The 18,384-nt window shown below is 40.3% G+C and overlaps 1 protein-coding gene across 6 annotated transcripts in view; it reads left to right on the forward strand.

The window, feature by feature from the left end:
* Positions 1-18,384, forward strand: part of LOC121708557 (glutamate receptor 4-like) — a 169,391-nt gene that overhangs the window by 66,276 nt on the left and 84,731 nt on the right. For all 6 annotated transcript variants that reach the window (XR_006031699.1, XM_042091293.1, XM_042091297.1 and 3 more), the window contains exons 3-4: positions 4,938-5,177; positions 6,918-7,102. Coding sequence is in view for 5 of the 6 variants with exons in the window: in XM_042091293.1 (XP_041947227.1) it covers positions 4,938-5,177; positions 6,918-7,102 (425 nt within the window). In the remaining variant the exon portion in view is untranslated. The remainder of the gene's footprint in view (positions 1-4,937; positions 5,178-6,917; positions 7,103-18,384) is intronic.

Raw genomic sequence — 18,384 nt, forward strand, 5'->3', positions numbered from 1 at the left:
GCCATCAACTGGTAGGTTAGTAACGAAAATGTGATGACGGCACACAAACTTGGGCAAAAACGTTTAGTAGGATATACACTCGTGGTGATAGCCTACAGTTAATGTGAATCGCAGACTATAACTAAAGTAAATGCTACAACATGTTGGCACAAAATGTAATTTCTGTCAAATATGACGATGTCCATGTTCAGTAGCCTATATTTTTTTAGTCAAGCAGTGACGTGGTTTAATGCATGGGGTAACATGACGTGAGACAGACAGAATATGACACTGTCTTGCCTATCCCTGAATCCTGTCCTTCTCAAATCACTTTAAAATGGTGTGATTAGCAACCAGCATTTTGCTAAAAATTTGGAGGATGCAATGCAATCAAGCATTTTGGGCGATGTGGAGTCACAAGCTGGCAGCAGATTAAATGCTCACGAGAGAGAAAAAGATGCAGTTTTAAAAGGACGTGACCGAAGCAAGCAGGCCTGTAGGCCCGACGGTAATTGTAAAGCAATTTACAAAAGATTCACTGAACAAAAATGCTGATGTGGTAGGCCTACATGAAAATGTAACTAAAAATGTGGAGAATGCACAGACCGCCGGCAGACCGAAGCTGCTGCAAGCAGGTGATATTTAGAAATTTATTTCACAAAATACAAGACCAAAAACAGACAGACTATGTAACTGGACACATTGAGGCCAAAAATATTGAGAATTCTACAGGAATGTTACTGAAGACGTATGAGTAAATAGTGGCAAGAGGCAAGCCGAAGGTTGCTGACAAGGGCCCGGCGGTAATTGTAAAGCAATTTACAAATCACTGAACAAAAATGCTGAGGTGGTACATGAAAATTTAGCTAAAAATGTGGAAAATGTAATGCCATCAAGCATTTTGGACGATATATTGGCAGAAGCTGGCAGCAGAACAATTGCTCGGCTGACAACCTCCGAGAGAGCGGCTGGCCACCTCCAGAGAGCGAGAGAAAAAAAGATGCACATTTAAAATCAGGGTCTAAATTTCAGCGCAGGATTGCGGGTATTGCGAATAAATTATTACTTAGTATTGAGCATAATAATAAAAGTCCCGCAAATCTATCCATCATAATGCGAGAAATTCCCACACATTTTACAGCGCTGTCTGACATTAATCTAATAATGGAGCGGCCTGAATGCGGGACTATTGACTGGACGGACCAACTCTGACTTCAATTGAACCCCATGCAGAGACACACACGCGCGCGCAGGACCACTTTGGGGGTGCCTCTCTCTCGTTGCTCTCTCTCTCTCTCTCTCTCTCAGCAGAAGTCAAATTATAGCCTATAGGTGCTTCAACATCAACCGCTATCGACAGGAAAGGAAAACAAACGTTTAGCAATCAGGAACCGTCAGGAATTTTGCAAACACAGAAGCATGACCGCCTATAACGCGAGAGAACATGGATGACTTCTCCATTTGAGGAACGTTATAATCGATTGCGGACGTGAACAGACAGCTATACAGTCACGGAGCGCACAGTAGGCCTACTTTCACTTTATATGCGTATTCATTACGTTAAAGATAATAGCAAAACAGCGATCAAATATTACATGGCAGTGAGTTTTGTTTTTAAATGTTTTCATGCATGTCTAGATAACGGGTGAGGAATGTTTAGGAGACTCGTAAATCCTCAAATTTAGGCTGTGCAAAGCACAGCACCTTTATTTGGCCATGGCTTGTATTCCGAGTCAGCTAAGCCTTTATTTCTTGCGTTTTATTGTGAGACATAGGCCTACTTTTCGTTTGGAGCGCCATAGGCCATCAAAAGCAGATGTTCAATTTGAGATTTAATTTACGTTTGGACTGTTTGATTATATTGCTAAATATCGGGACTGATGACCACTGAAATCTGTGGGGTATTTAATGGCTCACTATTAAGTTTCATGTAGTGTCGGGATTTCGATTGCCATCCACTTATTTCGAGATAAGGTATCCGCCCTTTCATTCATTCATAGAACGTGTGCTGTGCTGCCAGGGAAACCTTATTCCGTATAGCCAAAGAGGTCTAAGATAGCCTAAATGTAGTTATTTTTTAAATTATGCATGATTTTACTTTATAAAATTCATAGGCTGATGCCTGCCAGCAACAATTGTGTTTAAATGTAGGTTACTGCTTCAGCCTCTAGCTCAGAAGGGGGCGGCATGCGACTAGCTTGAGAGCAATGAGAGCAACGTGTTGGAGACTCATGGTGTAGGACAATGACTTTTCATTGGCAACAATACCAACCAACATTATAAAATATTAAGAAGAGCTCTTTTATGAGTTAAATCAGTGGTCCCCAAACTTTTTCTTCTGAGGGCCAGCTCACTATGCCTGGCTCTAAGAGAGGGCCAGAAACTTGGAGGATATCAGTAACCATAAATAGCTTAGTGCTGTGAACAGCAGTCTACCTTAGTTGAATATTCCATTACATTTAATCATAGACTATTACAATTTAATACCATTGTTAGCTGTTTATATTGCCATCATTGCCATATCAATGTAAAATGTAGCTCAAATTAAATAATAGGCCTACCTAATAAAAATACTTTTGCATTCCCAAAAGTATTAGCAGGGAGTCCCAAAAGTATATTTTATTAAAAATGTGTGAACTCTGAACTCTGTGTCTTTGAATACACAGCACATGTTGTGAATATCCTACAAATAATTTAAAGTTCTCAAACTGAGAATTTTAGGAAGTGCTGAAGTGGTCTGAAATTACCACCATTCTAACTTTTGCTCACCTTATGAGAACTTGGTGAACTCTTTGTATGAACATTTGAACGAGTGAATAAAAAATAGAAATAATTATCCCAGAAAGTCCCAGAAATATGACTTGAATAGACGTTAGTTAGTTATTAACAATTAATGGATAAACTTTTAGAATACTTTGAGCACTGATGCAGTCAGCATAGGCCTCTTACATTGTTTGCAGGTAGGCCTGTACATTTCATTCCGTTTTCGATGGCAAACGCGAAACAGCACCAAAACAACCACCAGTGGACAAAAAGAGTATTACATGTGTACTGTTAAGAATCGCCATAGAGAATGAATGGGAGAAATTGCGGAGACGATGTCGTACTCCCGTGCGGGCCGGATGCTACATACCACAGACATGTTTTGGGGGGCCACCCAAAATGAGGTGGCGGGCCATAGTTTGGTGACCACTGAGTTAAATTGAAACAAAATTATACTGGCTTTTATTTATCCAAATCTGAGGCCCGGCTATAAATAGATTCCCGGCCATAATTTGACAATTTAGGTATGCACGTGTGTTTCAGGCATAGTGCAAGCACTAATCTCTGACTGAAAGTGCACAGGACTTATGCATTTGAGAGCGCTCTCTCGCGGCTGTAGACGTAATGTTTCACGTAGGGTTCATGTCAGTTAATATAAATTAACATTTAAAAACATGTTCAATTATATATTTTTTTCATACATAAGTCGCACCTGACTATAAGTCGCAGGACCAGCCAAACTATGAAAAAAAGTGCGACTTATAGTCCGGAAAATACGGTAATCGAAAACGTAGCCTGAAAATTACCCAATTACCCTTACCCCAATAATGTTCGAATGACTGAATTAAAATCCTAAGGCTATTTATCCTGCAAAGAAGTGGTTTGGGACTGCTTGCTTAGGGCTGCTTACATCTCGTGACAGTGCGTCTTCAGCTGTGCTTTACATGCGCCTTTTGCCATAGACCAGGTTTTTCTTGGTCAGTGGCGTAATGACTTTTAGAGGGTGTAAGATAGCGATTTTAGGATCATGCACCAGACCACACCTTCTGCCACACCCCTGGGCGCAAGGCTTAATAAAAGTGAAGCGCATAGCGCAAAATCCGCCACTGACTGGGAGTAAGATAAGAATAAGCTTTGCGTCACGTTTCTGATCGTCAAAATAGAGCCCTTCATCATCTCACTTTCCCAGCTCTACTTCTTCTCTTTTCAAACATGTCCTGCTATTGTTCAGTGCTAATCTAACAATTTCCAGCTGAGCTTCCAATTACTGAATGTGCTGACCTCCCTAGTCCTCAGTACCACAGTATCACCACCCTAGTCCTCAGTACCACAGTTTGTAGAAAACATCAAGCACTTACCCTGATCGTGAAGCTACCCATTTTTGAAATGATATCTTTGTCAGACGTCAGACATTTGCCATTTACTTTGTATTTTGAACTTTAGTCTCTAGTCTGAATTACACAATTTATGAATGACGGCACAGTTATTTGTGTTGCATGTCCACAAATATAGTTTTGCTGAAGGATATTTGTTGAAGTTTCCCACTCATCTAATATCAACACAAGATATAGGTGTAACACAGCTTCTGATACCCGGATGCCATGTTGTCCATTATCCCTTGCATATTTACCTTTTCACACCTAACCCCTGGGGATCAATAAAGTATCTATCTATCTATCTATCTATCTATCTATCTATCTATCTATTAATTTATCTATCTATCTATCTATCTATCTATCTATCTATCTAATATTATTGCTTTCCTTAGTAACAGTTTTCCAAAGATAATAATGTTGTTATTGGCAACAGTAATGCATAGTAATATTGCATATTATCACTGTAAATAGTCACAGTTGGGGTAATGGAAGTCCAATTTGATTTTCAAAATGTCAGAAAACAATTGTTTTTTTTTTATTCCATACCTCAATGTGTGGTATGCATGAACACCACAAGTTTGTGTTTTCTCCTAGTCCAATTGTCTAAATTTTGTGGGTAAAAAAGGGGTAGTGAAGTAAACTTATTGCTTTTTAAAGGATAGTAAAATGTATCACCCAACGTAAAACTTGCAATTCCTGAGTAAGTTGACCAACACTGTTGATGAATAATGTGCTTACTGATGCTTGGAATTAGCTTTTGAGCTGTAGCTTTCAGTTGTTGTTATCAGACATCTAATGTTTTTTTTTTTTTCCTTACAGTTTGCTCACAGTATTCACGAGGGGTATTTGCAATCTTCGGCCTGTACGACAAGCGTTCTGTGCACACGCTGACATCATTCTGTGGAGCCCTACACATCTCCCTTATAACCCCCAGTTTCCCCACTGAAGGAGAAAGCCAGTTTGCACTACAGCTTCGCCCATCTATACGAGGAGCACTTCTTAGCCTCCTAGGCCACTATGACTGGAACCGCTTTGTCTTCCTGTATGACACTGACCGTGGTAAGGAATGGTGAAACTAAAAACAAAAAATATGAATGAAAATGAAAACAGTAAAGTCTGTAGCAAATTCACATAATCATCATTTCAGTTGTGACTGGAAGGTGCAAACAAGTCAGGTGCATCTCTACAGACTCTTTTTAATCAGTGTCATTGATGAGTATATAGCCTGCTTTCCAGACTCAGACTCACTACTTTTTGAAGAGAGTCTGGCCTCTCACAATTGGGAAACGTTTCCGACTCTAGCATTATAACAGGCATAGACTTTGCATTAGCCTTGAAATCACTGGTCAAGTTTAACCAATCATAATTGATCAGGGATTTCAAACGTCCAGCATTGCTACCGTTTACCACAGCCGCTTTAGTGTTATTGTCAGATGCCAGAGTAGATTAGGATTTTTGACCCACGGTTCGATACGAACCTCGATTTTTCTTTTTTTTTGGGGCGGGGCAGGGTGGGGGGGCTAGACATTTTATTAAATAACATTTCAGTAGCCTACCTTAAAACACCAGAGGATTACAATATAATATATAATATATCTGTATTATTTTATATCCTGAATTTCTGATATTTATGACAGCACACTTTATGCAGATTAGCCTATAGCCTAGGCCTACTATTTCTATTACAACTCTACCTCTTTAATTCAGCTGTCTGGTTGAAGCCTGGAAATATTGTAAACAAAGTAGCATAGTTGGCTAGCTTATCATAGTCTACTGATTGGACTGTTCAGTTTCCCCAAAGTCCTTTTAGGCAAGTCCCTCCACTCGGTGGCCATATTGCAATGCTTTTTGGGCTCATCTGGCATCCTATTCGGCAGAAATGTGCGTGCGCAAGGCTTCACAACACCAATCTTGCTCCAGCGGCGAGTTCACAACACATGATTGGCACGATGTCTTCACAACACACCATATGATTGGCTTAATGTATTCATATCACACCACATGATTGGCTCAATGTATTCACATGTCAACGTTTTGCCGAGGAAGGGGTGGAATATGTGTAGACAACGGTGTTACAAACTAACCCCATGCATTTCACAGTGTTAAAGTAATAACAATATGGCAGGGTCTCGAGATGTGCTAAAGTTGCATGTTTACATGCAATGATGTCTGATCAGTGTGATATGGATATAGGAATTTTACATGAGCATGCCGTTAACTGGGCTGTTGTGTACCGTTGAGAGTAGACGAAATGCAAAAGCACAAATTTCAAAGGCTATTGGTATGGGAGGAGGGTACACTCCGTGTTAAAACAAAGTGACTACTTTATCAGGTGCATGTTCATGGAGGCATGGATGTAATTGTTTTTACACTGTAGATATTTTAAAAGGTTTTAAAATGGTATATGTTTATATTCAATACATATTTAATGTATTGTGTTTTGATAGATGTCTGAGAGTGTTGAGAAGACATGCCTTTGATGGAAAAAGTCTTTTTTACATTTTTTGTTTTTTAAACAATTTGAAATACATGTCAACATATTTTCTATTTATGAAAAATCAAATCTTCTCTTATGACATATTGTTTCAGTTGTAGTCACAAGGTGTCACAAATATTGATGTTACAATGACTAAATAAAATTGAGTAGGATAAATGTGTTGAATACAAACTGTTATTAATCCTTCACTACATGTACTGTTAAAAATGTTATTCTTTAAACATGATGGCAACTTTTGTGGACATGTTAAGTATAGTATTATGCATATACTAATTATTACAAATATGGATTTGATCATGCAGGGTATTCGATACTTCAGTCCATCATGGAAAAGGCTGGACAGAATGGTTGGCAAGTCAGTGCTATCTGTGTGGAAAAGTTCAATGATGCAAGTTATCGTCAACTTCTTGACGACCTAGACCGCCGGCAAGAGAAGCTGTATGTCATAGATCTGGAAGCAGAAAGACTGACAAATATGCTGGAACAGGTGGGACAGTCATCTTATTTGTAATTATCAATCTGCTATAAAAATATAATACAAATATTAGTTGATAAACATATGAAGAGATTGGTTCCAAAACACTATATCCTCCATTTAGATGAATTTTCATAAATATTCTTTTTAATTTCAGTGGAACTGTATTTGGTTATTATTATTTGTTACTCAATCGAAACAACACAACTGCAATTTAATTGATATTACTTGAAATACACAATTAAATAACATGACTTATTAATGTTTTCAAAAACGGAGATATAGCGTATATTTTATTAGATATTGTGTGTTTAAATGTATAAATGAGTTTAATTAGTGCATAACGGGGTGAAGTTAATACAGGGTGTTTCCATTGATAGAATAAGTTTGAAAAGGTTGTAATGTCATGTCATAAATACCTACCAAACATAGATAGTCTTTGTTTATTTTAGTGTAAGCCCTGTACTGTCTGAGCAGTGCAGATTTATATTGAAAATGACAAGGGGGCAAGCATATAACCAGGGGTGAAAGTAGTTTTTATTTCTTGGTGGTACTATGATATAGAGTTATAATGCGCGCGCCGAAAATTTCACTTAGCCTAATTATTATTTATTATTTATTTGTTTGTTTATTTACTGTATTATAGTCTACTTATCAAGCATTCACTAGGACTTCTTATCACTCTAGTATCACTAGATATATTTAACCCACCTGTATCTGTTTTTGATTATGAATAAATTGCAAACACTTAATTTCAACATTTATTTATTTATTTAGCCTAGTTACTCTGCTCGCTCCCACTTCCAATCGTTTTTTTATATAGGCTACTGTATATCATGAAACACGTTTCTTTGAGTAATGCCTTTTTATTTGGGAGACTGCAACATACTGTAGCGTTTCACTATCATGAACTGGTTTATTGTCACAAAGCACACAATGCAGCATATAACACAGCGGGCCGTGTCAGGCCCAGAACCGAAAGAGGCAGAACTTTCTCGAACAGTAGCCTATATTCTCCGGGGGTCCCGCCCCCCTCTCGCCAGGCTGCCAACCATGAGCATGCCCGGGGTTATGCATAGCGCGGGCACTCCCTGATTGACAGCCGGTCGCTACAATACTTCTGTCCGCTAAAACACTTTCATTATTGCTGCGCAAGATCTGGTTAAACCGTACACGCGCTGTCTGTCTCTTGTCTCTCCAGCGAAACACTGCACACATAAAACCAGAATAGGCTATTGAAACATCAACATATTTTTCTTTAGCCTGTATGTTTTTTTATTTATTTCGGAGACTTTCCAAGAAACATCCGTCTGCTAAAACACTTTGGATACCAGTGTACGCGCGCTATAGCTTGCTCGTTGTCTGTCCAGCTGCACAGGAGGTTTAGACACAATTTAGATACAGTTCAGAACGATGTATATGAAATATATTTTGGGGGAAACGTGTTGCTTCTGGTAATTTGACGTTAGCAGTTGTGTTGTCATGCTGAAAGTGCAATATTTTTCAGAGACAGTATAGTTTTCTTTCCGGTACGGCGTACCCTCTCCAAATATTTTAGTGGTACTCCGTACCGGCCAGTACCGGCTTACTTTCACCCCTGCATATAACCCACTAAAATCCAAATCCAAGTCCAAGATCACACAATCACAGGATATCAAGATTACAGTAACTGAAGAAAAAGTATCAGTGGTGATGTGTCAGTCCTGTCAGAACCACACACTGATCAGACATCATTGCATGTAAACATGCAACTTTAGCACATCTCGAGACCGCGTCTCTCTCTCACACACACACACACACACACACACACACACACACACACACACACACACACACACACACACACACGGACCAATACTGCTGACATCACAACACATGTACATACACATTAAAAGTACGACAGGTACTATTGGTACTATTGTTTTTCTTTAACATCAATGTTGGCATAACAAAGAAACATACAGCCAACAAACAACATTTACTAAATTGAGAGCACAATTTAGTAAAATGAGCGCACAATTTAATAAAGCGTGCACACAATTTAGTAAAATGAGCACATTTAATAAAATGAGTGCACATTTTCTGGATATACACCAAAAAATATCTTATAAGGGTTCCGTAAAAAACGAATGGGTCCACCATGTAAGCATAATACAACATTAAAACAGACCACCCTGAATTATGTATGAATCTAATTAACCTAAACCTGAACCTAATTATGTACTGGTAATTGAATAACTGTATACCCCACACGTTTATAAAACAGATTACACAGACTGTGTGAGATTACACAGAGATTAACAGATTACACAGACTGAGTGAGGCAAATGCTATTGCACAAACTTGGAACACAGTAAGTTGTGTTCTTACAGGTACTTGATATAAGAATCTTGTTTTGTCTAAGTTTAGGTAAAGGAAATTGATGATATATAGGCAGTCATTCAGTGAATTCAGTGTTGCCACAGTTACCTTGAAAAAGTAATCTGATTACTGATTACTCCTTTAAAAAGTAACTTAGCTACTTTACCGATTACCTGATTTTAAAAGTAACTAAGTCAGATTACAAGTTACTTTATTAGTTACATTCAGCAGCTGCCGACAACACCCCCGCTGCCTCAACATAAAAATGACATCCGGTTTTGCCAATACTCACTTTATTGGAAGTGCACTTTAGATAGAAGTTGTGATAATAAAATATGTAGATTTTGGTAGTTTGGGCTTTTCATGTAGCCATGGCAACTAGCCATCTAGTATAGGCCTGAATAATATGCAAAGTAAATTACACTTAAACTCACCTTAACAAGCAATCATTTAACCTGCCATGGGCAAACAGTGAAGTGTGCAAGATTATCATTATTTTTTACTCTTGTAACCCCTTCTTAACAGGTGTGCACAAGCACTAGTTACAATACATAAAACAATGGCGCAAACAAACAGGGTCCTGAACTCTCAGCGGTGGAATGGTGAGCTGGCTGAGATTCCTGAATACCAGTAGTCTAAAATTAAGGACAATAATAGCGCGGTGCCTCCACTGTAAAAAATACTACACTTACCTTAGGCTAGTGTATAATGTATTCCTACAGAATGTAATTATCAATGTAAATACACTAGTGGTGAATGCAGTTAAAGGAATTGCCAATACACCCGAAGTATAATGAAATATAACAATACAGAATTTATTCACTCTGAGGGGATGACGTTAGCTAATGGTTAGCCAACACAGTTAGCTTAAGCTAAAGTTACCGGTATGAAAGACAATACACTATACACCACTCAAATTAAATCACAAGAATAGTATTAATCATATAATGAAATAATACCCCCCCCCCCCCCCCCCCCATTGGAGCTCGTTGGTGCACAGAATGCCAGAAATGCAGCTCCTTGAGCTGAAGGCAGGGCAGCAACCGCTACGATGAACATCCGACTCACCGGTCGCTCGAGGCGAAAACCCAGTATGTGTGTGTGTGTCAGTGTAAGTATAAATAAGCAGCAGGGCGGTGGGTCCTCCGGTGGGCTCAGCACCGGAGCGCAAACTCATCGTCCTCTGTGTTGCTCCGGTGGGCCCAGCACCGGAACACAATCGAGTCTGTCGTCGACGAAGAGCAGCAGGAGATAACAGGCGTCGGGTAGCTCCGCTGGGTCCAGCAGTGGAGGCAAAACGTTCGCGTCCCTCTCAAAGGGTCGGTCCACCGGTGGGCTCAGCACCGGAGGAAACTAGCGAGTCCCTCTCCACCACAGGAGATCACCTAAGGCGTCGAGCTAAGGAGTTGAGGGCCTATGAACAACCGTTCAATGGTCTCCCCAAAACCAGCTAACACCGACAGCACCATCTCTCTGTACACTGTAGGGCCCGGACTCACGAGCCTTCCCTTCACTGAGGAGATGGAATGTTCACATTCCCAGCGATTTTGCGGGCATAAACAAATAACAAATAATCATTGGCTGCTTATACAATTCAAATAAAAGCAAAACAAAGACATTTGATTGGTTCCCATACAGAACGTCATACAGAATATAATTTCCCAACATGAACATTTAAAACACAAAGCATGCTGGTCAATGGAGTTAATACAGCAAAGGTTATTAAATCGTAAGCTTTTACAGGTGCTTACACTTATGAGACAAGTGTACATTTTCTTGTAGTCTCATGTGAATTGGGTCTTAAATGTTCCGTTTTGGGCAGCACTGACTCTACCATGACGCTCCTGTTCCTAGATACACTGAATGGAATGTAGTCTGATGTGAATTGGGTCTTAAATGTTCCTTTTTGGGCAGCACTGACACTCCTGTTCCTAGATAGACTGAATGAAATGAACTGACTGATAGTTCAAGAGAAAAGAGTTCTAAGTTCTAAACTTAGATAAACAGCAGCAAAGAAAATGAGCTTGTAAAAAGTTGCGATAAATGCTGTTTTTGAGATGAGATAAACATTCAAACTTGATGAAAACTTAAAGAAGAGTGATTCCTCTTCAACAAAATCAATTTGAAACAAAGAAAAAAAGAGGAAAGAAACTAAGAAAAGGGGAGAATTGGCTGAATAATCAGAGGAACTGTTCAAACTGCCAAGAATCCAGGGGTCAGGCCTAACTTCTACACAGGATCAAAGAAGAAAACCAAACTGAAGCTCTGAGTAAGTAAAAATAAGAAAAGAAGACAGACACTACCAACTATAAGGACTATACCAACTATAAGACTTGAACTTGTTTTGAGTTTGAATTTGAACCATTTCAAGAACTGAGATAGCTAGCTATGCTAAACTAAGCTAAGCCAAGCTGAGCTAAGATAAATCAGTTAAGTAAGGGATAACGGCCGCCGAGGTGTCCTGTTATATGGAATTAATGGACGAGGGCAAGAGGCAAAGAACTCCCCGATGCAGAGCAGATTCCAGAGAATGCACATTTTGACAGCAATAAATTTATATAAGACTGGAACAATAACAATACAGGGAAATCTGAAGCAAATTGAAAAAGACTTAAGATTAAAGTTCAAACTCAGCTACATAAGAAAACGGACACATTGGGATCAAACCAAAGGGAACAACCACAAAGCAACCTTACAGAGATCTCTTCTCTCCACAATTCTCTTGCCAGTATGAGGGATCAGTTTTCAAGGATGGAGGTAGAGCTTGTGCAATTGAGAGAGACCATGGCCTGGCATGAACCCCAATTAAATGCATACATAAAACTGACAAAGAGGATGATTATGGAAAAGATATGGTGGCGCTGAGAAAGGAAATCAAAGAACTGAGAAGGGAAAGTGAGGAACTCATCAAACAGCTATCCCTGTTGTCAGAGGATATCAGACAGTTGAGAGTACAACAATCCTAGACCTCCAGTGCCGCAGCATGCGCGATAATCTCATTTTTTCCGGAATTCCCCTGCCAACTTCTAAAGATACACCCGACGACCCAGAGAAAGCAGTTAAAGAATTCTTGCAGTCATCTCTCAAACTACCGCCAGAAACAGTTGACAAGATTACCTTCCACCGTGTACACCGTCTCACTTCCAAAGACAATAAAAAACCTCCTCCAATTATCGCCAAGTTCGAACACTTCAAACACAAAGAACTCATCAAAAGCAAAGGGAAAGAACTGAAAGGCACTTCATTCGGACTAAACGACCAATTCCCACAAGTAATACAGGAAAGAAGAAGAGCCCTCTTGCCCGTAATGAAACAACTCAGGCAAGAGGGCAAACGAGCAGCACTGTCAGTCGATAAACTGTATGTCAATGGAACTCTGTATCGCAACCCCAATATCACCACCTGGCTATAGCACATCATACCTCATGCCAACATTCATCTTGATTATAATATTGTCACCCTCAACTCTCTCTAACCCACTGCCTACTGATGCTTGGATCACCTCTCTCTTCTCTCTTCTTATGTTTCATTCCTTTTGCTCCCCCTACCCACCCATTCTCTTTTGCTCTCTCAATGTTTAATGTTATTCATGGTGTTTTGTCTATACATGTTTGCTTGTGTGTCCTGTCTGTTTTTGTTTATTATGTCTATAGGCTAAAGTCAAATTATGATCTGTATGTTTTCAATGCTAAACAGGAAATGTTCATGCTGTCACCACTCCAGAACCAAATTCCTACCTCTTTATGCTCTATATTCTTCTCAGCCCCTACCCTTTACATCTCATTCGCACACCACATTACACACCTATTCCTCCACCCCCCCTTCCCCCTCTCCTATCTAACTGACACCTGCACACACTCTCACACACACAATACCCACCTTATCAAACATTTTCATAACTGTACAATCACAACATGGTACCACTTACATTCCTGACCTGGAACATCCGTGGGATTGGATCTCAGGCAAAGAGGCTCAAAATCTTAAATCATTTGGATAGTTTAAAAGCTGACATATGTCTCCTACAAGAAACTCATCTCTCAGAATTAGACTACACCCGCATCAAATCAAGACAATTCAATCACATTTTCTCATCTCATTACAATACAAAACAAAGGGGAGTTTGCATTCTGATTAACAAAAGAATCTCATTCATCCATAACGCCACCATCACAGACCCAGAAGGACGTTTTGTCATCATAAACATCTCAATTCACAATACCCCTGTAACAATTGTTAATGTTTATGGCCCTAATACAGACAACCCAGTTTTCTTTCAGAACCTCTTCACCTCCATCTCAACTCTATCTGGCTGTCCCATCATAATTGCAGGCGACTTTAATACAGTGTTAGACCCCACATTTGACAGATCTGATCACTCTAAAAGCAAACGAATCTGGCAATCCACAAAAACAATAAAACAGTTCATGAGCGATTCTGGCCTTGGCGATTGTTGGCGGCTTCAGCACCCAGACTCCAAATGCTACTCTTTTTTCTCTCCGGTCCACCACTCCTATTCCCGTATTGATTATTTTCTAACCAGCAACTCTATAATGAAAAATATCTCTGATTCAACTATTCATCCCATAGTCATTAGCGATCATGCCCCAGTTACAATTAAATGGAACGTAACGAACCAACAGCGACCAATTAGCAAATGGCGTTTTAATACATCCCTCTTACAAGACCCAAATTTCATCAGTTTTGTTGGGAGAGAGTGGGCATTCTTTCTAGAAATGAACGGCTCCCCTGAATCATCTCCTTCCCTTCTGTGGGAAACAGGAAAAGCAGTACTCAGAGGAAGAATCATCTCATATTCAGTATACAAAAAAAAGAAGGAAAAAGAACAGGAAGTAGAACTCAACAATAAAATTAAACAGTTAGAAGAAACCAATGCAAGCAACCCAACTGAAGAAACACAGGCAAAACTTAGGAAACATAAATTCAAACTCAATGAAATACTCAATAAACACACTCAATTTATGATTCACCGTCTAAGGCAGGAAAACTTCCACCATAGCAATAAATCAGGTAAATACTTAGCAAATCAAATCCAACGTAACAAAGAAAAATCAACAATCCTGGTCATAAAGAACTCAGCAGGGAAGCTAACCAGCTCACCTGAAGAAATAAATCATGTTTTTTTACCAGTTTTACAATAAACTATATTCTTCAGAAATAAACCCCAACCAGGAATTCATAGACTCTTTCCTAAACAGCATCGAATTACCACAACTCAATGAGACCGAAATAAAAAACCTAGAATCACCTATAACTCAACAAGAACTGTTTGATGCTCTGAAACAGATGCCCGATAATAAAGCACCAGGTCCGGATGGCTTTCCTGCTGAGTTCTACAAACAATTTTGGACCATCTTAGCTCCACTTTTCATCAGAATGATTAATGAATCAAAACAGAAAGGACGCCTTCCAACTAGTTCCACCACAGCCTCAATTTCACTGCTCCTCAAGCCCAATAAGGACCCAACATTGCCATCCAGCTACCGACCAATTTCTCTCCTCAATGTGGACAATAAGATAATCGCAAAAATGCTAGCACACAGATTAGCAGAGGTCACCCCATCCATTATCCACCCAGACCAAACAGGCTTCATTAAAGGTAGAATTTCATCCACCAACACCCGCAGACTGTTAAATATAATGTATCACTCTACAAATTTTCAAGATAATACCATCATAGCAACTCTGGACGCAGAAAAAGCTTTTGATAGGGTGAACTGGAATTTCCTGTTTTCCACATTAGGGAGGTTTGGCTTCGGGGAGTCGTTCATTAACTGGATTAAACTTCTATATACCTCTCCTTCAGCCACAGTAATCACCAATGGACTAACATCACAAAGTTTCACTCTTCACCGGGGAACTAGACAGGGGTGCCCACTCTCCCCCTCACTATTTACAATCTTCATTGAACCTCTAGCAGCTGCCATCCGTCAGAACCCCCTCATCAAAGGTGTCCAGACTCCATATATGCATCACAAAATCAGCCTTTATGCTGACGACATTCTTCTCTTTCTTCAAGACCCCACAACATCAGTAGAAGAAACCATCAAACTCATTGACACATTCTCTAAAATTTCTGAATACTCAATCAATTGGAATAAATCTGCAGTTCTCCCATTACATCCCAACAGCTGGGATGTGACAGCCAACTCTTCACCTATCCCACTCTGCACTAACTATATCACTTACTTAGGGATAAAAGTCTCCCCCAGGCTGTCAGACTTATTTAGCCTAAATTATTCCCCTCTACTCACTTCAATAGATGATGACCTTCAACGCTGGAAGAACCTCCCATTATCCATCATGGGCAGAATCTCAGTAATCAAAATGACAATACTGCCCAAAATAAACTATCTATTCTCTATGATTCCAACCCAGCCCACCACCCTCTGGTTTAAGTCTCTCGATTCACTAATCACTAAATTCTACTGGAAAGATAAGACCCCAAGGATCAAACTCGCCACTCTCCAAAAACCAAAAGCAATGGGAGGACTAGAGGCCCCACACTTCCAGCACTATGCCCTGGCCAACCAGCTCCACTTCATCCACAAATGGCTACACCCCACCCCCTCAGACAACACCTGGTTAGACCTAGAACAAACAATCTGTAAAGAAATTAAAATCTCAGATCTCCCTTTCTGCAGTCAGTCGGTCAAAAAACATCCATCCTTCTAAGCCCCAACAATTTCAGCTACTCTGACAGCCTGGTGGAGATTCTACCACATCACTGATTCACCTATAGCACCATCAATTCGCACCCCGATTTGGAATAACCCAGATTTCACCGTCAATAAAAAAACACTTAACTTTCACACATGGATGGGAAAGGGCATCACTCACCTTCAACACATTCTTCAAGACAATAATCTGGCCTCATTTTCCTGTTTGGTCCAGAAGCACGGCATCGAGAGTAAACACTTCTTACAATACCTGCAAATTAAATCATCTATCCTAGGAAAAATTAACATCCAGACAGCTAACCTTGACATTCCCCCACCAATCTCAGAGCTGCTTAATATTCCCTCTCCCAAAAAAATACTCTCCCAAATTTACAAAATTATATCTCGTTCAGAAAAAAACAATTGGCCTGCCATATCACAAATGGGAATCAGACTTATCAATTACTCCCGGTGCCGACTTCTGGACCAAAATGTGCAAAAACATCTACCTCATGACAAAGAATAGTAATCTACAACTAATACAATACAAGGTTCTTCACAGATTCCACTTCACTGCACATAAATTGGCTAAAATGGGGTTTGGCTCGGATCTTTGCACTCACTGCACACAAAATAACCCAGATACATACATTCATGCGGTTTGGCATTGCACTCCAATCAACCACTTCTGGGTGAGTGTCACAAAATCTCTCTCTTCCATCTTTGGCTGTTACATCCCAGCATCCCCTTCCTTATGCATACTTGGTGATACATCCACAGTCAATTTAAGCAACTCCTGCAATAAAACACTGCTGGTAGCGCTGACTATCGCCAAGAAAACAATCCTCATGAACTGGAAATCTAAGAAAAAAGCTCACATCACTCATTGGAAAAACTTGTTAACAGACTATATATCATTAGAAAACCTATCAACTACAAATACTCAGGATACAACCTCTCCTTGGTACCCCTTTATCACCTACTTACAGTCCTGACCCTTTTTGCCTGAGTTCCATCTCCACACGATCATAACACACTTCATCAACAGATACACATATCATCAAACACTAGGCAGGGGAGGGTAGCTGGAACTATTATTGTTATTGTTATTATTATTATTATTATTATTATTAGTAATATAAATAGCATCCCCTTCTTTCCCTCCCCCTTTTATTTACATTCTCTGATAAACTTTACTAATTTCACTCTTTCTCTCTGCCTCTCCCATCGTTATTCTGACGGGGCCCCATTGGATGGCTTGGGAGACTCGGTCCTGGCGGGTCGCTGTGTGGTTTTGGCATTGGTTGGGTCCTGTGGGTTATCTATTGGCCCTGGGCCCCCGGTGTGCACCCTCCTCATACGCTCATGCACACGCCTTGTCCTGGAAGCACACAGCACGCTTTACTCTCTTTTAATCGCACTACATGTTAGGTGACATACATAAACAAAAACTACAAAACAGGCTAGGGTAAGAGTGGAGTGCAGGTAGATGCCTCATCAGGTGTCTATCTGCATGCCTCACTTATTTTAATGCACACATTGAGGAGGCATACATCTTACACAGGGTAAGTGTGGTGTGCATGGGGAAATCCTGACAGATATTCACCATGCATGCCCACTTCTTTTAATGCTACACTCTAGATAGACCCCTCAACCTAGCCATTCACATACTGTACATATTTAGGTCAAGAGTGGCGTGTTGGGTGAAGGTCTGGGGGCGAGGTGTGGTTGGTCGTGGTAGTGGGGGATGTGTGCATATGCTGGGGGCCTGGGGCGATGGGTGGCACGCAGGTCCTCCCCTCTGTCAGCTCGTCGCAGTATAACTGCAGGGGCTGGGTGGAACTGTGGCCATTAATGGGTGCCCAGGTTGGCAATCAGTCAGGCAATCAACCAGGCAATCAGTTATTCCTATCATTATACTTATCATTAATAGAATAATTACAACTCCTCTCCTCTGAAACCCTCCCTCTCTATGTTCCAGCTTCTCTCCTCCTGGCCCAACAGCAAGCCAGCCTTATACATATGCGCACACACACACACACACACACACATACATCCTCACATACTCACTACCCCTCACCCCCCATCCCCACCCCCATCCCAACACCACCTCATTCACACTCTTAGAGCTACCATCCGCACCCCCCCCCCTCATCCCCCCTTCTTTTCATTCCGGTCATCAATTTCATCCCTGATAATCATATCTGTAATCATCCTGGACGCAAATCATCCTTAGCCTTTCTGTTATTAATG

The sequence above is a fragment of the Alosa sapidissima genome, chromosome 5 (assembly GCF_018492685.1).
Source record: "Alosa sapidissima isolate fAloSap1 chromosome 5, fAloSap1.pri, whole genome shotgun sequence".
NCBI lineage: Eukaryota > Metazoa > Chordata > Actinopteri > Clupeiformes > Clupeidae > Alosa > Alosa sapidissima.